The sequence below is a fragment of the Otolemur garnettii genome, unplaced genomic scaffold, assembly GCF_000181295.1.
Source record: "Otolemur garnettii isolate 467f Iridium unplaced genomic scaffold, OtoGar3 scaffold00001, whole genome shotgun sequence".
In the NCBI taxonomy this organism is placed as follows: Eukaryota; Metazoa; Chordata; class Mammalia; order Primates; family Galagidae; genus Otolemur; species Otolemur garnettii.
In genome coordinates, this window is record NW_003852396.1 from 850,744 (window position 1) to 875,355 (window position 24,612).

At 36.0% G+C, this 24,612-nt stretch overlaps 1 protein-coding gene across 5 annotated transcripts in view; it reads left to right on the top strand.

The window, feature by feature from the left end:
- CEP57 (centrosomal protein 57) overlaps positions 1-24,612 on the top strand; it is a 53,060-nt gene that overhangs the window by 10,906 nt on the left and 17,542 nt on the right. For all 5 annotated transcript variants that reach the window (XM_003780778.3, XM_023511289.1, XM_023511294.1 and 2 more), the window contains exons 2-6: positions 733-889; positions 9,965-10,144; positions 10,489-10,610; positions 12,973-13,089; positions 14,027-14,104. In XM_003780778.3, coding sequence (XP_003780826.1) covers positions 733-889; positions 9,965-10,144; positions 10,489-10,610; positions 12,973-13,089; positions 14,027-14,104 — 654 coding nt within the window. The remainder of the gene's footprint in view (positions 1-732; positions 890-9,964; positions 10,145-10,488; positions 10,611-12,972; positions 13,090-14,026; positions 14,105-24,612) is intronic.

Sequence of the window (24,612 nt, forward strand, 5' to 3'; positions counted from 1 at the left end):
TGGTGGTCATATCTTCCACTGTATGGGAATCTGGAACAGCTGATACTGGTGGTCATATCTTCCACCGTAGCCCTCAGCTTTTCTGTTCCCCACTCTACGTCCATCTATTAATAGGACATCGCCTTCAACAAATAAAATTCCAACAGTTAGCTTCTCTTGGGCTGAGAATTAACATGTGGAATCTCACATTTAACATCTTATTCATAACAGAATGGTGGGTGGAAATGAAGTTTTATATTTGAATCTTTGATAAGCCTTAATGTTTTATAGTTAACCTTTTTTCCTCACTAAATATAAATTTTTTGAGACAAGGATAATGTCTTTTTTTCTTTCTGGAGTTTTGGACACTATAAATACCCAGGCAGTATATTGTTGATTGAGGGTATGGAAATTTGATCATTTGTAGCAGTTTCTGGCCCTGTAAAAAGATAGTGTTGACTTTTCTGAATATTTATTTCACAGCGCATAAATTTAAGGTGTAGTTTATTGAATTCACTGTGATTACCATATCTAAATATTTCTGTACATTATTTGTATTACAGTTATAGGAGCATTATTTTAACAGTATAATGATTGACTTCTATTTTGTATAATTAATGGGCTCTGTTTTTCTGTTGTCTCTATTTGTGCTCATATGGATAATACAGTTCTCATTCTTGAATATTTGTTATTTAAGTGCACTATTTGTGTTTTAAAGTTTTGAAAAATAATCTGTATGTTCTTATTTTTCAGAACACCTTAGCCGAGCCATCAAAGGCTAGTGGAAGTATGGTTCGCCATTCTTCATCTCCATATGTAGTATATCCATCTGATAAGCCTTTCCTTAATAGTGATCTACGACGCTCCCCAAATAAGCCTACACTTGCCTATCCAGAAAGCAACAGCAGAGGTAATAGTGCCTAACAAAGTAGATGTTATCTATGTCTGTTCACTGCTTTACAATTCTTAATTTTGTCCTCTATTATTTTGAAATTAGAGGAAAGTTTATTTCTCCCTCTATTTCCAGTTTTTAGCCTTCTCTAAATACTATGCTTCTTGTGTTCCTTTTATCGATTATTGAACGTCATCTTGCACAAGATCACCAAAGCTGAAGTGCTTGGTGCCTATTTTGTTGTTGCTTTTGGTTCTCGTTGCTTTGGTTCAGGCACTCATAATCTGTTGCCTAGATATTCATAATAGACTCTAATTGATCTCCGTATCCATTTTTTCCTTCTTATCCCCAGTTAGCAACATTTTTATTATTACCCATCATCTCTCCCACTTCAGTCCTCTGCATGGCTTACATTTTTTATAACCTAGACCTAGACCATCATCCTGGCCTGTGTCTTTTCTTTTCTTTCTTTTTTTTTTTTTTTCCTTACCCATCCTTTGCTCTGGCTACTTTGAAATGTATTTGCTCATGGAACCTGCCATCTGGGTTGGCTTTCCTGCTGCCTTAACAGATTGACACAAACTTAGCTTTAAAAAACACAAATTTGCTTATTATCTTACAGTTTTTTGTAGCTTAGACATCTGCCTAGGGTCTAACCACGCTGAAATCAAGGTGGAGTTGTGTTCTCATTGGAGACTCTGGGAGAAATCTACCAAGCTCATATAGATTCTTAGCCAAATTCGGTTGCCAGTGTTTGCAGGACTGAGATTCTTGTGCCTTGCATACTGTCAGGTGGAGAGTCTTTCTCCTAGAAACTGTTCTTATTTGTTCTCATGTCTTTCTCCTACAGTCACCTACAGTGACAGGATATTAGAGGAATCATCTTTGAAATGTTTTTTTCTTCTGTAGCCTTTAAAATATACCGACCTTATACTTTTTGTATGAATGAGAGGTTTAAATGAAATGTATTTGCTTTATTTGAAAGGCTGATCTATTTTTTTCAAATTGTATCTAATCACTAATATTGTAGCAGTTATTTATGTAATGATTCTTTATGACGGTAAAAGACATGTTATACAATTTTAGCCTTGTCATAAGCTAAACAGACATTTATAAATCAGGAACTTTTTTGTTTTTCAAATGGGATGTATTATGAATTTCTTAAAAATTAATCTGATGAAACTATTTATCAAACTGTGGGCTGACTGTATGATAAAATCCAAGTCAATAATAACATCCAAGTATAGTTGCTAGTATAAATCTTACCTCATAATGGGGCTCAAAATTTTTATTGAAATAAATTTAAGCAGATAGCCTGGTATCTTTTAAGAATTTCAATACTTGATACTCACTAAGTAGAAACCTCTTTCCTCTTTTTTTTTTTTTTTTTTTTTGAGACAGAGTCTTATTATGTTGCCCTCGGTAGAGTGCCATCACGTCATGGCTCACAGTAACCTCAAACTCTTGGGCTTAAGTGATTCTCTTGCCTCAGCCTCCAAAGTAGCTGGGACTACAGGCACCTGCTACAACACCCAGCTCTTTTTTGTTGCAGTTGTCATTGTTTAGCAGGCCCAGGCCGAGTTCGAACCCACTGGCCTCGGTGTATGTGGCTGATGCCATAACCACTCTGCTTTGGGTGCTGAGCCAGAAACCTTTTATTTATAAGATACTGCATTTCAAGGATAAAATGTTAATTTAATGGCTAAAATAATTGATAAAGGTGCTATTGTTTACAATATAGCAGTTACAGGCTTTGGCAGTTTAAAAAATAATAATAAATTGCACGACATTAAAACAGCATAGATTAAAAAAGCAAAACATGAACAGCTGAATGCCACAGTGGAGCAGAAGACAGTAAGTTTCACCAATAATTTCTTATTTAAAAATAGGCACAAAGTAAGACAACCATATAACAAGAGTTCTAGCAGGAACACAGAATGTAGGATTAGATGTTAGTTCTTCCTTTACAATTTTATATTCTAGTCCTAATCTTTACATCCATGAAAAGAAATTTTTAAAAAAGTTCAGAGATAGGCAGTTTACTAAAGAACAAAAACCAGATAAGGTGGGTAGATTGAGTCAATAAATGTTTAGCCCAGTGTTTTACTTATAAAGCTAAATTTTTGAGTATGATATAGTGGTTTTAAGGAATAGAAGAGGGAAAGGAGAAAAGGAGATAAAAGAAAAATTAATAAGAGAAATAATATGCAGGACCATAAATAAACGTTGATGCTCTCAGAGGATAGGAAGTGAACTGTTTAAGCAGTGCCCCAGGTGATCATCACTGTTCATTACACTGCTGCAGCTTTTCTTGTGTTATCCTATAATACTTTCAAAATGAGAAGGATGGACACAGAAACTACCATCTTCTTCCCTTCCACAAAGGAAAGAAGGCTATAAAGTGTGGACAGAGGGCCAAGAGAATTCAGAAAAGGTACTTGGGGAAGGCCTGGAGAGGTGTGTGTTGGGGAAACTAGAGGAGAGAAAGACTTTTCAGAGGAAGAAAGAAAAACTGCATGAGGTGGGCTGCTAAGAAGGAGTAAAATTCTATAAGAAGAACATTTCTGTAAGAGGGTAGCATGCAAAAAATTCATAAACGACATTTTTACTACTTTGTCAAAAATATTGTTTTCTTTTTTCTTTCTGGAAGAGAATAACTTGAAGAATATAATGCTTAAAGTTACAGTTTAGTGCCACTTCCTTAATTTGAGCTAAAATTAGCAGTTTTACTGAAGGATGCTTTTGCATCATCATTAGCAAACATTAACTCAGTGAAAAGAGCAAAAAGTCTTACTAGTGTTAACCCTTTGACTGCAGGGTGCTCAGAAACCAAGCATGCCTACAGGTGTTGTTTGCACCAGAGGAGGATCTTGTATTGAAGGCCTGTAGGCATCGTGCATGAACTCTGTTATAAAAATACAGTGCTGGCCTCACAGACCCTGGGAAAGATTGCATGAACTCTTGTCTTTCATGGGTTCATGTATTTGAGAACTACTGTAATAAAGAGTTTGAGTACGTACAGGGTAGTGTTTTGTTGGTGTAAACATTTTTAACAGGTGTAGAAGAATGTAGCTAGTACCATCTTGTCTGGAATCTAGATGATGTTCCTTGAAGGGAGCGGTCATCTCAGTTGTCCTCATCTCATTCTTGCAGAGTACCTTGCATGACATGTGTGATCTGTAAATGTTTGTTGAACTGAAGTTTACGTCAGAGATGAGTCTAAACTAAAGCAGTGGCAGCATGCTTTAATGTGGGCAGTGAGGAAGATGGAAAAGTCTTTGAATCCAAGGTTTCTGTTATAGTATGGAGAATTAATGGTATGATTAAGACAGATTACAGAAAAAATCTAGTATTTCAAGGAGGTCTAATTCTGACTGTATTGAATGTGAAGTGCTTGTGAGAGTGAATGGAGGTAAATACTAAGCAGGTGAAACTGGAAGTCTCAGGTGTCATGGAGAATGCTGGTGATGAAACTAGGCAGGGTCATCAAGGGTGCAGTAGTAGACGGAGCCCGGGAGGGCTTTCTCAGAGGAGAACGGAGAGGGAAAAGAGCTCTGGAAAATACCACCATTTAGACAGTGAGCCACAAAGTAGGATCAGTCAGAAAGATAAATAACTACCAAGACAGCAAAATGGGGGAAACAAAAATGGCAAATTAGTTTTACTCCTTTAATCTACACAAACTCATATTGATGTATTAATAATAGAAATGTTCCAAACAACAGGTAAACCCGATGTTGTCATTAGCAACAGATAACATTGAGATCTGCTGAGTTTAGTGTGCACCATGCACTGCAGTCTTTTGAATTAATGACACACTGGACTTGACAAGTGGGTAGAAAGTCTTCTATTCTTTTAGTGCTGCCTGAAGTTACTTAAAGCTGTTCTTAAAGCTGTTTTTAGCTGGGCTTAGTGGCTCACACCTGTAATCATAGCACTCTGGCAGGCCAAGGTAGATAGGTTGCCTGAGCTCAGGAGTTTGAGACTAGCCTGAGCAAGAGGGAATCCCATCTCTTAAAAAAGAAAAGAAAAGAAAAGAAAAGAAATAGCCAGGTGTTATGGTAGGTACCTATAATCCCAGCTGCCCGGGTGGCTGAGGCAAGAGGATCACTTGTGTCCAAGAGTTTGAGGTTATTGCAACAAAATGAGACTCTGTCTCAGAAAAAAAAAAAAAAGCAGTTTCCAGGCTTCTTCCATTAGATTGGTCTAAGAATCCCCTTGGATCCCTGGCTTCCATTCAAAATATTCTTCTAGATATCTTTTTAGTTTTTGTTTGTTTGTTTTTGTATGGGGTATGTCCTAGGCTTTGTGATTTTTTAAATGTTCTTCAATGCTGAATTTAATGGGCTCACTCCTGTAATCCTAGCACTTTGGGGGGCAGAGGCAGGAGGATCTCTTGAGGCCAGGAATTGGAGGTCACAGTGAGCTATGGTGATACCACTGTACTTCAGCATGGGTGACAGAGTAGACCTTGTCTCAAAAATGAATAAGTAAATAAATGCTCATCAGGCATTTCAGAAGTACAGTAAAGTTAGGGAACCACTAACTATGTTGGCTAAAGGATGAAGTAGAAAGATGTAAAGTTTTACCAGGCAGGTAAAGAGGGAGAAAGGAATTGCTGTTAATTGTCTTCTAATTGCTCGTGGAGACTTTCTTTCACGTTTATTAACATGTCTGAGTGGGTCCCCTGTGGCAGCTCTTGCCTCTAAGCATTCTGGGAGGCCAAGGCTGGTGGATCACTTAAGCTCAGTTCAAGACCAATCTGACTGAGAGTGAGACCCTACCTCTACTAAAAATAGAAAAATTTAGCCAGGTATTATGGCATGCGCTTCCAGCTACTCAGAAAGATCACTTGGGCCCAGGAGTTTGAGGTTGCTGTGAGTTAGGCTGACACCATGACACTCTAGCCTACAGCAAAAGAATGATACTCTGTCTCCAAAAAAAAAAAAGTGACTGCCAAAAGAATAAAGAGGAAAAGCATGTGCAGTTGGCTGTCCATGTCCACAGGTCCTTATCCTTGACCTAAGCCAACTGAGGATCAGAAATGTAGTTGTATCTGTACTGAGCACGTACCTACATTTTTCCCTAAGCAGTACAGTATAACTACTGTTCACATAGCATTTACACTCTATTAGGTGTTATTATCTAGAGAAGATTTACAGTATACAGGAAGATATGCTAGATGATGTGCAAAAACTATACCATTTTCTATAAGGGACCTGAGCCTGCTCATATTGCGGGGGGCGGAGAGTATCCTGGAACCAGTCCCCTGTAGATACCCAGGTTCAACTCTGTTTATATAAATTCTCACCTTACCAAGAGCCAACAGAACATGCACAAGTACTAGCACAGCCCTCGCCATCCTGGGTTTGATGTTCTTTTGCCAGGGAAAACCAGAGAGAATACTGACTCTGGTTACCAAGTGAGTTACTTTCATAGGAACAAATACATGGCACCCTCATCTTTATTTTAAAAATTACCATAGACCCTCTATAAATTGACCACCCAAGAGACTGGTCAACATATGGGGGTGGTCAGTGTAAGAAACTAGTTTTCCTATACTGATATGTACATGTGATGCATATCCAGTCTATGAAAATTGGATGAACTTAAGGAGGGGGTTAATCTAGGAAGTTAGCCAACTATAAAGACTCTAGTACATCTGAAAAAGAGATTGTGTCCTTCCTGCAAGGAGCTCCCGTTTCAGTAACCAAGTGAAAGCTCTCCCTTTCTGTCTGTAATTCTCCAGAGGCATTCATACTTCCATATGTGACTAACCAAAATACATTTCATTTTGAACATGGGTGTCCAGAACTATTGTGGGTAATGTGGAAGGTAAAAATTTTAAATCCGGGCTCAGCGCCTATAGCTCAACCGGCTAAGGCGCCAGCCACATACACCTAAGGTGGCAGGTTCGAATCCCCAGCCCGGACCCGCCAAACAACAATGACAGCTGCAACCAAAAAATAGCCGGGCGCTGTGGCGGGCACCTGTGGTCCCAGCTACTTGGGAGGCGGAGGCAGGAGACTCGCTTGAGCCCAGGAGTTGGAGGTTGCTGTGAGCTATAATGCCACGGCACTCTACCCAGGGGGACAGCTTGAGGCTCTGTCTCAAAAAAAAAAAAAAAAATTTTAAATCCGAATTTGCTATGCACAATCTATTTCTAAGATGAAAAATGCAATATTCTCAGTATGTTACTTTTTTCTTTCAACAAATATTTATGAGTTTGCCTCTTGTTCTAGAAATATTTTCCTCACTGTCTCTCGCCCTGGTATACACATATGCAGTTAAAAATCTCTGAATTGTTTATTTCTGCACAGAGTTTGGTTTTTATTTTTTGCAGTTTTTGGCCTGGGCTGGGTTTGAACCTGCCACCTCAGGCATATGGGGCCAGTGCCTTACTCCTTTGAGCCACAGACGCTGCCCAGTATTTTTCATTTAAGGGCTTTTTCAAATAATATGGTAACTTAACCATTAATGGCATAGTAGTTCGTGAACTCAAAGAAGAGAGGACGATAGAAGGGGGAGAGAAGCCAAGAGTTCACTCTCATGCCTTTTTAAGGAGAGTATGAATGCTTAAGGTCTGTCTATAAAGCTGAAGACTTATACCAAATATGTAACTCTTAAAATGAAGATAAAAAATGTAAATTGATATCCTAGATCCAAAAATCTCTAATTAGAAAACTAGACATTTCATGGAAATTTTATTCTTTAGAAAGCTAGATATATATCCTAACAGGATGAAACACAATCTTGCTATACTTACTGTCTTTTATAAAATTGCATTTTCGACATGGAAAATAATGTTCTGCAATGTGTATAAAAGGGCAGACAATTAAGTTCATGAACTTATCCTAGAAAAAGTGCTACATACATCATTTGCTGAATATCACGTAGGGTCACCTTGAAAGTACTCCCCTTGGGAACCCATACACCAACACCAGCTCCATCATATATATAAGCTATTCCAGAATCAGAACAGGAAATTACATACCCCATCTTTTTGTTAATACCACATAATTCTGTGACACTACCGTTGCTAAATTACAGAACAAAAATGTAGTGTTCCAGCCAGTTTTGGTAATATATATGTAAAAATAAAATACTAGTGAAATTATGTACTACTGAATCTAGTTTAATGAAGGAATATCAGAGATGTTTGATATTACAAAGTTTTATTTTAGTAAATATGCTTCAGTGGTTCAGAAGATGTTAAGAAAATTAGATAATTTAAAGGACATTTAAAATTTTTTTTCTATTACATTTATCTTATTACTACAGGTATAAAAAAGAATTGCTCCATTTGATATTAATCTTAGATCTGAGTTTCTTTCTTATTCTCATAGTCTTTTCAGTTGATTTTTCAGATTTCTACTTGTATGTATTTCATGTCTACATTCCTTCCAGTTATTGTCTCATGGAATATTAGCTGGCTAATATTGTAAAATCTATCAGTTTTATTTGGGGCCTGTCACATCATATGTGCTGAAAATTTTGTTGAATGTATGATGTTAATAAATGGACAAATATGCCTTGCATTGACTCAAAGTATTCAATTCTTAAAAGATGGCAGCTCTCCCTACCTAATGTATGATTGAAATCAGCATTTAGGTAAAATGATTCTGAATAATTAATTGGTTAAAAATAGCATTGAAATGTTTAAAGATTTGTAAAATGTAGGAGACTAGCAGTATTGATGTTTATAAAGTTTTCATAATTGAAATAATGGTGTAGTATTAGTGAAACCAGAATAGAAGGAAAGTATGAAACTGCCTTGGGGAAGTATAATTACAGTGTCAATATATTATTATATGTCAGTATATATGAATTTACTATATGATAAATTGGGCATTTAAAGTTGTTCCTTTAGTACAAAAAATATTTTTGACTTAAGGAATAAAATGTAAAAATGCTTGAAATTCTAAATGGAATAAAAGAAAATATAAACTTTATCTGATCCTGAGATTGAGAAGAACTTTCTAAGTTTTAAGAAAACTTGATGGAAAATAATGTTAGGTATATCTTTGTGAAAAATCAAACATCTGTACATCAAAACTAGAATTCAAGACAAAATGCAGGGAGGGAGTTTTTCCCATAGAAAATTGAGCAGAGGAAATTTATGAAAGGGAGAAAATTGGCCAATAATGTATACAACAGATATATTTAAACTTGAATAGACGTGCAAAAGAACCAGAAGTAGCAGTTTTTCTTATCAGAAAGGCAGAGATTTTGTAATTTATACTGGTCTGTGTTGGCAAACATGTGCTTTGAATGAAAGTATAAATTGATGTGACCCCTTTGGAAGGTACTTTGTTTCAAGAGCCTTTAAAAATATGAATATTCTTTGATTTAGTAACTTTTTATTTTTTAAATATTGATCATAAAGAAATAATCTTTAAAGACTGATTACGTGAGGGAATGCTCACTGTCAATGCTGAGGTGAAAAACAAATTTAGTTATATTTAGGTCTCTATGTAAATAGAAAAGATTGAAAGAACTGAAAATGACTGTTATCTCAGAGTAGTAGGATAATTATTCTCTTCATTGTATTTTCTACATTTTCTACAGTGAATAGATATTACTTTTATAATCAGATTTTTTTTTTTTTTTTTAAAGACAGTCTTCAGGCTGTAGCCCTGGATAGAATGCTGAGGCGTCATAGTTCACAGCAACCTCAAACTCTTGGGATCAGGCCATCTTCCTGCCTCAGTTTTTCTACTTTTAGTAGAGACTGAGTCTCACTTTTGCTCAGGCTGGTCTCAAACTCATGAGCTCAAGCTATCCACCCACCTCAGCCTCCCAGAGTGCCAGGATTACAGGTGTGAGCCACTGCGCCCGGCCAATAATCAGAAATTTTTGAAGCGAAGTTTAGAGTGTGCTTAAAATGCAGATTTAAAAAGTCTTTTATGTTCACTATTTTTAACTTTACAGTTGGATTCTACATATGATTCTTGTTAATAAAAACGTTCAAGATAGTTATATATACTTTGGGACAGTTTTGTGAATTTTGTGTGATTCACAAATGGTAAATTTTTTTTGCGCTTTTATAAAATCTATATATGTTGTGACAGTATCCATGCTTGTATTTGGCAGCCATATTTTCTGCTCTGAAAAATCTTCAAGATAAGATTCGACGCTTGGAACTTGAAAGGATTCAGGCAGAAGAAAGTGTGAAAACCTTGTCTAAGGAAACAATTGAATATAAGAAAGTACTGGATGAACAGATACAAGAAAGGGAGAACTCAAAGAGTGAGGAATCAAAGCATAATCAAGGTTTGTCTGATTATGAAGGAAATTAAATTCTATCAAGTATTATGAAATTATTCTAAAATTCAGTGTTAACATTTACTAGTGGTTAGTGTCTTAGGATACTATATAAAATTACGTTGTTCTCAAGAGCAATTTGAGAAGCAGATGCTGATGTCGTTCATTAAATTTACCAACTGACTACAAGGCGGATTTTTGTAGCACACAGAAATGATTTAGCTGACCTGGGAAGGTCAGCACAGTATGGAACAGGTGCACATTGTATACACAGTAGATTCAATTCTGTTAACATCTTGTTAAAAACTGTTCTCTGGGTAAGCTGATTTCTACTTTTTTAATGTATTTTTTAGAACTGACATCTCAATTGTTAGCTGCAGAAAATAAGTGTAATCTTTTAGAAAAACAGTTGGAATATATGCGAAATATGATAAAGCATGCGGAAATAGAGAGGTCATCGGTCTTGGAAAAGCAGGTAAGGTACCTCATCGATTGATTGAGAGCAGTTAGTTGTGGGGAAAATTGGCTGAAATAAAGACCTTTATTCTCAGTGAGGACCCATGATGTTGGTCATTATAGGCCTTGACCAAAATGTTTTGGGATCAGTTATGGAATCTGAAAGTTTGATGGGCTTTATTCATTATTATTGTCGTATTTCGTAGAGTTTTACTTAAATTGGGAAAGAAGTGTACCATAAGTCATGTTAACTTCTTTGAGTCTACATCATAAAAAGTATAAATAATCATTCATCTCTGTACCTCTTAAATTTGTTTAAAGATTAAAGTGAAATAGCTTATTTGAAGGTTCTTTGTAAAACTCTTCACAGTTATTTTAGCAAAGTAATTTTCTGCTTTGTTACCCCAGAGGTCTTTGTACTTAAGTAACCATATTTGCTAGAGAGCATCAACATTAGTCTTGAATATGTTTTTTAAAGGATTTTCTTTTTCCTGTTATCTAGAATTTGAGTTAATCAAAAACACTGCCATTTCCGGGCATCTTAACTCTGCTGTGCACCAAGTGAAGGTTTATGTGCTTAACGTGATGCTAGGTGCTCTGCAGCTTTCTTCAGTACCGAGATGCTGTCTCAGTGATTAATTCTCGTGTATGTTGCAGGTCTCTTCATATGTTACTGAGTTTATTTCAGTGACCATATTTTCAACTGGGTCTTTTTCTATCCACTGAATTTTGTTATTTTAATGTATTACTCTAGTTTTTATTCCTTTTCTCTCTTTGAAACTGTAAGTCATTCTCAATTTTTTTGGATTATTTGATATTTTTAAAGTGTTCATCCTCTCATTTTATTTATTGATTCTTTCTGTTATTTCAGGGATTTTTTGACAGTTTTTTAAAATGGTGAACTCATATTCTTTAGAATTATTTTTATGGACATTCAGTGCTTTCTGTAGGTGGAACGATATTATACTTACGTCAGTCATCAAGCAGCCTTGTGAGGCAGTGTGGATTTTCCTTTGCTGAGTCCTGATGGGTTTTCTGGTTCTGGCCCAGGTTTATGTTGATACTGGCTTGGTATTCTCGCATCGTTGTGGATTGTACATTGTCTGAAGTTTAGTATCTTGTTCCTGCATGTCAGATATAGCCAGTTTCCAGTTCTGCCTCCTGAGTATTTCACTCGAGGATCCCTTCATCTGCTTCTGAGTTCCTTTCTCTTTTTTGCATCTAGAGATTTTTCTTTCTTGATTTCAGATATGCTGTGTAATCATTACTATTCTTACTGTTACTTTGTGTGTCATTTCTGTGAGGAGTGACTTGAAGAAAGGAGGGAGTCAGTTCAAAGAGATAACTTCAAAATGTCTCAACTACAATATTTAGGAGACAACTATTAAACATATATAATAGATGTCTTTGGATTATAGTCCTTGTTTCATCAGTGAATTTTTTTTTATCAGTAAATTTTAAATAGCACTTTTAATAAGGGTAATTTCTTAAGACTGGCTTCAATACTAGAAATAAAATAATAGTTCATGCAAATTTTTAAGTTAATGAGTTAAGTAAGAGCTGTGAAGATCCACTAAGGTGTACAAAATGTAATTAGTACTTCACAGATTTGTGATAAAATTATTGCTTTGTATCGGTTTGCCATATTCAGATTGCTATTACTATGATACCTATTGCCTTAGTCTTATACCGTAGAACCTCCCTACTCTAATAATCATCTTAAGTTGACCCCATTTTCATAGATCAAGCATGCACTGCATTTATGCGTCAGGACAGTAGACCTCGTTCTGCGTGGGGGGTCAACTTGCAGAGGTTCTGTTGTATGTAGAAATAGACTGTTTATAAGTCCAATTTAGTATTTCGGCTTTTTTACTAATACACCCCCATTTACCATATTTTCACTTCTAGTTTAGTGGTTTATTCTATTAGTCTTTAAGTCTGTATAAGAGACAGTATTTTCAAATGTGTGACTCTAAACCTGAAGATAAAAAGTTAAAAGAGTATTTTACATGGAATTTAAAGGAAATGTAAACCGGAGATTAACTACTTAAGAGCAGTGCCAGACTAGTTGAAAGTATGTGTGTGTGTCTTTTTGTCTGTGTAGTGTCCCTGTTATTCCAGGGCCTAAAGGTGGTCTCACTGTATGAAACTACGTGTTATGTAAAGTAGTATGTGTAGTTAAAACAGTATCACACTTACTTCAGTCATTCATTGATGCCCTGCTGTTTTACCGTAATGTTGTTTTCTTAGAATTTCTCTTATGTAAGTAAGTAGTTGTATGAAGAGCCAGCCAGTTGCATATAATGCCTTCTCAGCTATGCTCAGTGTTTTCCTGTTTTTAATTGTCAAATGATCATGTTATATTTAATGCTATTTTTCAGGTTTCCTTAGAAAGAGAACGACGACATGATCAGACACATGTTCAAAGCCAGCTTGAAAAACTGGATCTTCTTGAACAAGAATATAATAAACTTACCACAATGCAGGCTCTGGCAGAAGTCAGTGCATCTTTTACTCATTAATGCGTATTGGGGTTGTTTAAATTATATCACTGGATATTTATAGCAGTAAAGGTGATCTTATAGCAAAGAAGTACTTAGAAGTTTTAGGCATAGTGCCTATACATACAAGCATAGTGGCTTGTGCTTGTAATCAGAGCACTTGAGGAGACTGAGGTGGGAGGATCACTTGAACCTAGGCATTCAAGACCACCCTTGGCAATATTATTACAAGACCCTGTCTCTACAAAAATAAAAATATTGGCTGAGTGTCATGGCATATGTCTTTAGTCCTAACTGCTTGGGAACCTGGAACAGAAGGATCACTTGAGCCCAGACATTGGAGATGACAGTGAGCTGTGATCACCCAACCTGGGCGACATTGAGACCTTGTCTCCTAAAAACCATATTAATTAATTAATTTTAAAAAGTAGTTTTACAAAGAAAAAGTGTAAGCTTGGAGAGAATGTTCACATTTTATAATCTTGATGGGCATGAAAGTATTCTTTAAAAATACTTAAAGATTAAATGTTTTTGAGTATCCTTAAGGCTTGTATCACTGACTTATGTTCTCTAAACTAATTTAAGTTTTAATTATTGTACTTGGGAAGTATTGAATAACACTAAGTTCCACATTCAGCCTCCATGTTGCCTGTTTGCCTTTATAGAGAGCTGTGTTCTTTAGTTAGAGGTTTTTACCCATAACCCTACCCAATTGTGGCACAGCTAATCTCACAAGTGACGTCTAGTGGAACTCATGGAGATCATCATGAATGCGGTCAAGCCCAGAGGTCCTGTTACTAGGAGGAACAAACAAGCTCATTTGTGTGTTTGTTCTAATAGCAAACGAACAGATTCCTATGTTGTAATATTAAAATTTTACAAATAGATACTTAAGACTTTTTACTATTATCCCTTTTGATATTTTTGTCACTAGAAAAAAATGCAAGAGTTGGAAGCAAAACTTCATGAAGAAGAGCAGGAGAGGAAGCGCATGCAGGCCAAGGCAGCCGAGGTCAGTGACGTGAGCAGAGCTCCTCGTGCTTGTCGCTCACCCCTAATGTCTGGGCATCGTACGTGATTTATATCTCAGAGTAGCCAAATATATATATTTTAGATACAGCTTCATGTGGAAAATTATGACATTTTTATGGACAGTTGATTTGAGCAAATCTTTTAACATATTTCAAATTGTGGCTTTTCAGCCAGCATTTAAAACATAATAGACTAAAAAATATCAGATTATATACATAATAAAGTTAAGTAATCATGCAAGCCTTCTTATCACTATCAGAAATGTTCAAAATCATCATTTAGTATCCTGCTTATAGGTAGGACTTCTTTTCTTTGGTGGTGTCAAGATACCTCAAGTTGAGGTAAAGGGGTGCCCCAGTTCCAAATCAGGTCAACCCAGACCAGTTCACTGAAGCCACTACATCTGAAAAATAAGCCTACTTTCATCTAGCTTTTTATTTTATCCCGCAAATTGGCCACCAGATATTTCAGAAAAGATGAAGCCGTGTAGATTCACAAAAATGTTGTGTTTTATTAAGTATATACTAACCGGAACTGCTTTTCTAGGAGATTTAGCAAGACCACTGAAGCCAGTTTTATGGATTTGGTAAAATAAAATCTTGGCGTTTTTAACTGAAGATTGTCCTTATTATGAGCTTATTTGCTTAAATACCTCCTAGAAATTCCCCCCCTTCCTTGCAGAGTCTTTAAGGTTTATGACATGTGTTTATACCTTTTCTTTATAAGTAGGAGATATAAATCCCAAGGATTTGAGTCTTCACAGTTGAATCTGTGGCCCAGTTCCTACTGTGACCTGGGCTCATCTTATCTATGTGACCACAGGAATTTAAGCTTTTTACTATATTATCTTATCTTTGCTATCTTATCTATTTCTTCTAATGCTTCTCTGAACTCATTTGACTTACGATATTTTCTTTCTGTTAAGCCTGATATTTCCCTCACAAATATTCACCTTCTGGTCAATTTTTAGATTGAGATTTTTTCCCCCATTATTGTGCTTTGTGCGTCATGTAGCCATGTGCCTTTATTCCTAACCAACAAATGTTCTCTGTCTGTTTCCACTTTGGGGTAGTCCTCTTGGCTGTGTATTCATAAACTTGTAACAAGAAGATTGTGCTTTATATATATTGTGTTCAGTCCATTAGGTATGAAATTAAAAATGTAGCATGTTCATTGTTTTATGAATTCTGAATATTAATGTATGCTATCTTTATTTGGGGGGATTTTTTTTTTTAATTTAACAGGCAATAAATAGGGACCAAATCAGCTATTGCTGGTAATCTGGTATTAGTCAAGGTTCTGAGTTTTGAGAGTGAACATTGTTGTACTAGAACCATGTCAAGGGATATATGCTTCCAAGTCTAGCCTTAGGGAAGTTATTTAACCAGACCATGGATTTCACCATTGATAAAGTGGTCTTCATTTTACATCTTCTCAGTGTTAGGGAGATCAAATGAGATTTGAAAATAATGAAAGCACTTAAAAATGTTAAAATTCTAGCACAGATATAACACAACTGCTGAGAAGAACTAAATAAGCTGGAAGTTAATAGAACATTGTTCTATTCATTGACATCGTAAGTCTTCCAGAGTCGTAATTACTGTTCGCTGAATTATATCTAGTCCATTTACCATGTGTAAAGGATCGTTAGGTATATGGGAGTGTACAGATGCTCCTGAGGGTAGAGATCCCTAGATTGCTTTGTCAATGAATAGAATCCTTCCCACAAAGAGTACAATTGTGTTGGAAGTATTAGTAATGATTTCTGTATTTCTTCTTACTGACTCCATTGGCTGGCTGTTTTGGCTCATCATCATTTTCAATACTTTAACTTCCCCAGCCTACAAGGCCCAAAATTGTGAGGTCTGGATAGGAGCCTGGCAATTTGGATTTTTTCCATAAACTCTACATAGTTTTGATACATAAAGGCATATTTGAAACAACCACTATTTCAGACAAGTTTTTTGTTTTGTTTTGTTCTTGTTTTAGGAAAGTTGAATTCAAAATATTAAAGGATACAAGTGTTTTTGTTACATGGGTAGCTTTTAATGATGCTTAAGTCAGGGCTGTAAGTGTGCCCATCACCCGAATAGTGTTCATTGTACTCGATGGGTAAGTTTTTACCCTTCCCTCTTTCTCTCTCCCCCTTTCATGATTTCTGTTGATTATGACTTCTCTCAGCCCCGGGTGTCCATCAGTTAGAATAGTTCCAAAATTATTAGCGAGTACATGGGATAATGGTTTCCAGTTTCATCCAAATTGCTGCAAAAAATGTTAATTTATTCCTTTTTATGTAGTACTCCATGGTGTGTGTATGTATATATATATATATTTTTTTTTTCCATATTAATCCACTAGTGAATTGATTAGCCCTTGGGTTTGTTTCATATCTGCAATTTTGAGTGTAGATGTCTTTTTGATAAAATGAATTCTTTTCCTTTCGGTAGATACCCAGTAGTGAGATGGTAATTGAATGGTAGGCCTATGTTTAGTTCGTTGAGAAATCTTCATGATGTTTTCCACAGAGGTAGTACTAATTTGCAGTCCCCCCAGAGTATTTCAGTGTTCCTTTCTTTCTATATCCACACCAGCATCTGTGTTGTTTTTGAATGTATTACTAAGCCATTCTGAAAAGGGTAAGGTGATGCCTCAGTGTGGTTTTAATTAGTGATGTTGAACATTTTTTCATGTATGTTAGCCATTTGTTTTAGCCTCTTTCGAAAAGCTTCAGTTTATATCTTTTACCCATTTTTTTAATGGGATTATTTGGTTGGTTTCTTGTTGATTTGTTTTATATCTTTGTGGATTCTGAATAGTAGCCTTTTATGAGATGGATAGCTTTAGCCTACAGGTATTTTCTCCCATTTTGTAGGTTGTCTGTTTGCTCTATTGATTCCCTGGCTGTGCAGAAGCTTTTTAATTTAATCAAATCCTATTTACTTTTGTTGTCATAATTGCCATTGGGATGTTAGTCATAAATTCTTTGCCTGGGCCAATATCTAAAAGAGTTTCCAACATCATCTTCTAGAATTTTTATGGTTACACGTCTTTTAATTAAGTCTTTTATTCATCTTGAATTAATTTTTGCATGTGGCTATCCAGTTATCCCTGCGTTATATATCATAGGACTTCTTTTCCCCAGTGTATGTTGTCTGCTTTGTCAAAGATCAGTTTGTTTTAAAATGCATGGTTTTATATCGAGTTCTCTGTTTGGTCCCATTGGTATACATTTTGATCTCTATTTTTGTATAGTACCATGCTGTTTGGTTATTATACCTTTGTGGTATACTTTGAAGTATGGTAATGTGCTGTTTGCAGGTTATTTCTATTCGCTTAAGATTGCTTTTGGCTATTAGGGCTCTTTTTTGGTTCCGGACAAAGAGTAAAGTTACTATTTCAAGATCTGTGAAATATACAGTGTTGGTAATTTGATGGGCATTGTGTTAAATCTGTAAACTACTTTGGTCAGTATGGGAATTTTAAAAATGTTGATTCTACCAATCTATGGGCATGATATGTTTTTCCATGTGTTTGTGTCAACTGGAATTTCATTCATCAGCATTTTTGTAGCTCTTGTAAAGATTTTTCACCTCCTTAATTAAGTATTTTTCCTACGTATTTCATTTTATTTTTATAGGTATAGCAAATGGTACTGAGTCCTAATTTGACTCTCTGCTTGACTGTTATTGATATATTGAAATGCTACTGATTTGTTTCCTTTTTTATTTTTTTAACCTGAGACTTCACTGAATTTTATCAATTCCAAAAGTCTCTTAGAGGAATCATTGAGATTTTCTAAATAAAAGATTATATTGTCAAAAGGAGGTCAAAAAACAGTAGTTTGACCTCCTCTTTCCTGATTGGGATACCTTTATTTCTTTCTCTTGTCCAATTGCTCAGGCTAAGACTTCCAGTAATACCTTGAATAGAAGTGGTGACAGTGGGCAACCTTGTCTTGTGGTTTTTAGGAGGAATGCTTTCAGGTATTTCCCATTCAGTGTGAAGTTTTATGAGGGTTTTTTATATATGGCTTTTATAATTTTGAGACGTATTTCTTCTATGCCCAGTTTGATGTTTTTATCATGAAAAGGGTACTGGATTTTGTTAGATGCTTTTTCTGCATCTATGAGGATAGATGCAGAATGCTTTTTATCTTTACAGATGCAGAAAAAGCACTCTTACTGTTGATGTGGTGAATGAAATGTACTGATTTATGTATGTTCAACCATGCTTGCGTCCCTGGGAATAAACTCACTTGACCGTTCTGTAATCTTTCTGTCTTTTCGATGTAGGCATTTAAGGGTATAAAATTTCCCCTTAGGACTGCTTTTGCTGAATCCCATAGTTTTTGATAGATTGCTCAAACTGAACAACAAAGGAAAGACAGTCTTTTGATTTCCATCTTAATTTCATTATTGACCCAATAGTCATTCAGTAGCATGTTGCTTCATTTCCGTGACTTTGGATATTTTTTAGTGTGTTTCTTTTTAAGTTGATTTCTAGTTTTATTCCATGATGACCTGAGAAGATCCATGGTATTATTTCAGTTTTCTTTTGGTTTGTTGTCCGAGATATGATTGATCTTGGAGAATGAACTGTGTGATAATGAGAAGGCATATTCAGTAGTTTGGGGGCAGGTCCATTTGTTCTAGAATACCGTTTAAGACTAGTGTTTATTTATTTTCTGCTTTTTTGGACTGTCCAATTCCGTCAGTGTTAAAGTCCCTGGCAGTTATATCTTTGGTTATATCAAGTAGAATTTGCTTTTTGAATCTGGGAGCTCCTGTGTTAGGTACAGATGTGTTTAGGATTAGGATTGGTATGTCTTGTTGAATTGCTACCATTACCAACATATAACAACTGTCTTTGTCTTTCTTTACTGTTACTGTTTTGTTGATATGAGAATGACTACCCCTGCTCTCTTTTGCTTTTCTTTCTTTTTTTTTTATTGTTGGGGATTCATTGAGGGTACAAGAAACCAAGTTACACTGATTGCGTTTGTTAGGTAAAGTCCCTCTCACAATTGTGTCTTGCCCCCAAAAGGTGCGGCACACACCAAGACCCCACCCCTCTCCCTCCTTCTCTATCTCTGCTCTTCCTTTCCCCCACCTCTCCCTCCTCCTTTTCTGCTCTCCCCTTCCCCCACCCCCAACATGTCATTGATTGTCCTCATATCAAAATTGAGTACGTAGGATTAATGCTTCTTCATTCTTGTGATGCTTTACTAAGAATAATATGTTCCACTTCCATCTAGGTTAATACACAGGCTGTAAAGTCTCCTTTTTTATAGTGGCCGAATAGTATTCCATTGTGTACATATACCACACTGGGTTGGTGGGCATTTAGGCTGTTTCCATATTTTGGCAATTGTAAATTGAGCTGCAATAAACAGTCTAGTACAAGTGTCCTTATGATAAGAGGATTTTCTTCCTTCTGCGTAGATGCCCACTAATGGGATTACAGGATCAAATGGGAGGTCTCCCTTGAGTTCTTTTAAGGTTCTCCACACTTCCTTCCAAAAGGGTTATATTAGTTTTCAGTTCCAACAGCAATATAAACGTGTTCCCTTCTCTCCACATCCACACCAACATCTGCAGTTTCGAGATTTTGTGATGTGGGCTATTCTCGCTGGGGTTAGATGGTATCTCAGGGTGGTTTTGGTTTGCATTTCTCTAATAACTAAGGATGATGAACATTTTTTCATATGTTTGTTAGCTGTTTGTCTGTCACAAAGGTTCTATTTGTGTCTTTCGCCCATTGATATATGTTGGCTTTTTTCATGTGGATTAATTTGAGTTCTCTATAGATCCTAGTTATCAACCTTTGTCTGATTCAAAGTATGCAAATATCCATTGTGTAGGTTGTCTATTTGCTTTGGTTGTTGTCTCCTTAGCTGTACAGAAGCTTTTCAGTTTCATTAAGTCCCATTTGTTTATTTTTATTGTTGTTGCAATTGCCGTGGCAGTCTTCTTCGTGAACTCTTTACCCGGACTGATATCTTCCAGTATTTTTCCTATGCTTTCTTTGAGGATTGTTATTATTTCACGCCTTAAATTTAAGTCCTTTATCCATCTTGAATCAGTTTTTGTGAGTGGAGAAAGGTGTGGGTCTAGTTTTAGTCTCTTACATGTGGATATCCAGTTCTCCCAGCACCATTTATGGAATAGGGAGTCTTTCCCCCGAGGTATGTTCCTATTTGGTTCGAAGATTAGGTGGTTGTAAGATGTTAGTTTCACTTCCTGGTTTTCTATTCGATTCCACATGCCTATGTCTCTATTTTTGTGCCAGTACCATGCTGTCTTGACCACTATGGCTTTGTGGTACAGCCTAAAGTCTGGTACGCTGAAGCCCCCGGTTTGTTTTTATTACTAAAAACTGCCTTAGCTATATGGGGTTTTTTCTGGTTCCATACAAAACACAGAATCATTTTTTTCCAAGTCTTGAAAGTACGATGTTGGTATTTTAATAGGGATAGCATTGAATCTATAGATTGCTTTGGGAAGTATAAACATTTTAATAATGTTGATTCTTCCTAGCCATGAGCACATGGTATGTTCTTCCATTTGTTAAAGTCCTCTGCTATTTCCTTTCTTAGGGTTTCATAATTTTCTTTATAGAGTTCCTTCACCTCTTTTGTTAGGTATATTCCTAGGTATTTCATTTTCTTTGAAGCTGTGGTGAAGGGAGTTGTTAATTGTTAAACAATTAGGTATATTGTTAGGTGTATTCCTAGATATTTCATTTTCTTTGAAGCTATGGTGGAAGGAGTTGTTAATTGTTAATTGTTAAACAATTCCATTTGTTAATATCCTTGGGTTTGCTGTTTCCTTTCTTAGGGCTTCGTAATTTTCTTTATAGAGGTCCTTCACCTCTTTTATTAGGTATATTCCTAGGTATTTCATTTTCTTTGAAGCTATGGTGAAGGGAGTTGTGTCCTTAATTAGCCTCTCATCCTTTTTTTTTTTTTTAATTAAATCATAGCTGTGTACATTTAATACTATCATGGGGTACAGTGTACTGCTTATATATACAATTTGAAATACTTTTATCCAACTGGTTAACATAGCCTTCAATTTAGTCTCTCATCTTGACTGTTATTGCCGTATACAAAAGCTACTGATTTGTGGATGTAGATTTTATATTCTGAGACATTACTGTATTTTTTGATGACTTCCAGGAGTCTTGTGGTTGAGTATTTGGGGTTCTCTAAGTATAAGATCATATCATCAGCAAAAAGGAGGGAGTGTTTGACCTCCTCTGCTCCCATTTGGATGCCCTTTATTTCCTTGTCTTGCCTAATTGTATTGGGTAGAACTTGCAGCACTATGTTAAATAGTAATGGTGACAAAGGACAACCTTGTGTGGTACCAGTTCTAAGAGGAAAAGCTTTCAGTTTTGCTCCATTCAGTAAAATATTGGCTGTGGGTTTGTCATAGATAGCTTTGATCAGTTTAAGAAATGTGCCACATATGCCTATACTCTTCAGTGTTCTAATGAGAACAGGGTGCTGGATTTAATCAAATGCTTTTTCTTCATCTATTGAGGATCGTATGGTCCTTGTTTTTGCTTCTGTTAATACGGTGGATAACGATTATGGACTTGTGTATGTTAAACCAGCCTTCCATCCATGGGATGTAACCTACTTGATCATGATGTATGATTTTTTTGACAATAAGCTGTAATCTGTTGACTAGGATTTTATTGAGAATTTTTGCTTCTGTATTCATTAGTGAAATTGGTCTGAAATTCTCCTTTTTATTTGGTCTTTTCCTGGTTTTCGTATCAGGGTGATGTTTGCTTCATAGAACATGTTGGGAAAGATTTCTTCCTCCTCAATTTTTTGGAATAATTTCTGCAGTATAGGAATAAGCTCTTACTTGAAGGTTTCATAAGAATTCTGGTGTGAAGCCATCTGGACCAGGGCATTTTTTTTATTGTTTCTTTAATCTCAGTGCTTGAAATTGGTCTGTTCAGGAGCTCTATTTCTTCCTGGCTAAGTGTAGGGAGAGGGTGTGATTCCAAATATTGACCCTTTTCCTTCACATTGTCAAATTTCTGGTCATAGAGTTTCTGGCTTCAGTTTTTATTTCCCCTTTATCATTTCTGATTGAAGTTACTAGAGATTTTACTTTTCTATTTCTGGTTACTCTATCCAAAGGTTTATCTATTTTATTTATTTCTTCAAAAAACCAACTCCCTGTTTCATTAATTTTCTGAATGATTCTTTTGTTTTCAGTTTCATTGATCTCTGATTTAATTTTGGATATTTCTTTTCTTCTGATGGGTTTAGGCTTAGATTGTTCTTTTTCCACTTCCATAAGATGGCTTGGGAGTTTGTTGATGAGCTCTCTTTCTGTTTTTGGAATGTAATCATCTAAAGTGATAAATTTTCCTCTCAGAAATGCTGTTGCAGTATCCCACAGGTTTTGGTAGCTTGTGTCTTCATTGTTGTGCTCAAGGAAGTTAATGATTTCCTGTTTTATTTCTTCCTGCACCCAACTGTCATTCAGTAGAAGGTGTTTAATTTCCGTGCCTTTGTGTGGGGTTGAACGTTTTTGTTGCAGTTGAGTTCCACCTTCAGTGCCTTGTAGTCTGAGAAGATCCAAGGTAAAATTTCAATCTTTTGACTCTGTTGAGGTTTGTTTTGTGTCCTGGAATATGATCAGTTTTGGAGAATGTTCCATGGGGCAATGAGAAGAATGTATATTCTTTATCTTTGGGATGGAGTGTTCTATATATGTCTATTAAGCATAGTTGTTCTAGGGTCTCGTTTAAGTCCCTTATATCTTTGTTTAATTTCTGTTTAGAGGGTCTGTTCAGCTCTGTAAGAGGAGTGTTAAAGTCCCCTATTATTATGGTTTTGTAGGATATCATATTGCTCAGACTAATTAAGGTCTGTTTCAAGAATCTGGGAGCATTTAAGTTAGGTGCATAAATATTTATAATTGAAATGTCCTCTTGTATTTTTCCCTTGACCAATATAAAGTGACTATCTTTTTCTTTTTTTACTTTAGTTGCTTTAAATCCATATGTATCTGAAAATAAGATTGCAACTCCTCTTTTCTTCTGAATTCTGTTTGCCTGAAAAATTGTCTTCCAACCCTTAACTCGGTGTTTTAATTTGTCTTTTGAAGCTAGGTGTGTTTCCTGCAGATAGCAAATGGATGGCTTGTGTTTTTTAATCCTGTCAGCCAATCTGTGCCTCTTCAGTGGGGAATTCAAGCCATTAACATTTATTGAGATAATTGATAAGTGTGGTAGTGTTTATTTATCTTATTTTGTGAGAGTCCATTGCTTAGTTTTATCTTTTGCACCATTATGGAAGTTAGGTTCTGTCCTTTAATTTCTGAGTTCTTACTTTGCTGTTGATCCATTTTGATGGTCAGTGTGTAGAACAGGTTGAAATATTTCCTATAGAGCTGGTCTTGTTGTGGCAAATTTCCTTAGTGTTTGTGTATCAGTAAATGATTTGATTTCTCCATCAATTTTAAAGCTTAGCTTAGCAGGATATAGAATTCTGGGCTGGAAATTGTTCTGTTTAAGTAGATTAAAGGTAGATGACTGTTGTCTTCTTGCTTGAAAAGTTTAATTAGAGAAGTCTGCAGTCACCCTGATGGATTTGCACCTATAGGTCAACTGACGCTTACTCTTGGCAGCTTGAAGAATCTTTTCTTTTGTCTTGACTTTGGAAAGGTTCATCACAATGTGTCTTGGAGAAGCTCTGTTAGAATTGAGGCGACCTGGGGTTCCATATCCCTCTGAAAGGAGTGTGTCAGAATCTTTGGTGATATTTGGGAAATTTTCATTTATATTATTCTCTAGTATGGCTTCCATTCCCCTGGGGCATTCTTCTTCCCCTTCTGGGATACCTATAACTCTATGTTTGAACGCTTCATAAAGTCCCACAATTCTGTCAGTGATTGTTCTGCTTTATCTCTCTTCTTTTGTGCCTCTTAAACTATCTGAGTTATCTCAAGAGCTTTGTCCTCTACCTCTGAGATTCTTCTGCATGGTCTAATCTGTTGTTGATACTTTCTATTGTGTCTTTAAGTTCTCTAATTGACTGCTTTAATTCCTTCAGCTCTGCTGTATCCTTTCTATATTCTTCATATCGTTCATCTCTAATTTGATTTCATTTTTGGATTTCCTTTTGGTTATTTTCCACTTTATCAGAAGTTTCCTTCATTATTTTCCTCATCTGTATTCTAAATTCCCTTTCAGTCATTTCTAACATTTCTTTATAGGTGAAATCCTCTGTAGTAGCTACCTCCCAGTCTCTTGAGGGGATTGCTCTGAACTGGTTTTTCACGTTGCCAGGATTTTTCTTCTGATTCTTACTCATGAGTGTTTTCTTTTATCTGTTTCCTTGCCCTAATTTTCCTTTCACTTCCTCTTGCTCTTTAAGTTACCATGCCTCTGGACTAGGATTTCGATGAGTCCTTTTAGTACCAGACCAAAAGGATGAGAAGATTGAAGAGCAATAAGGGA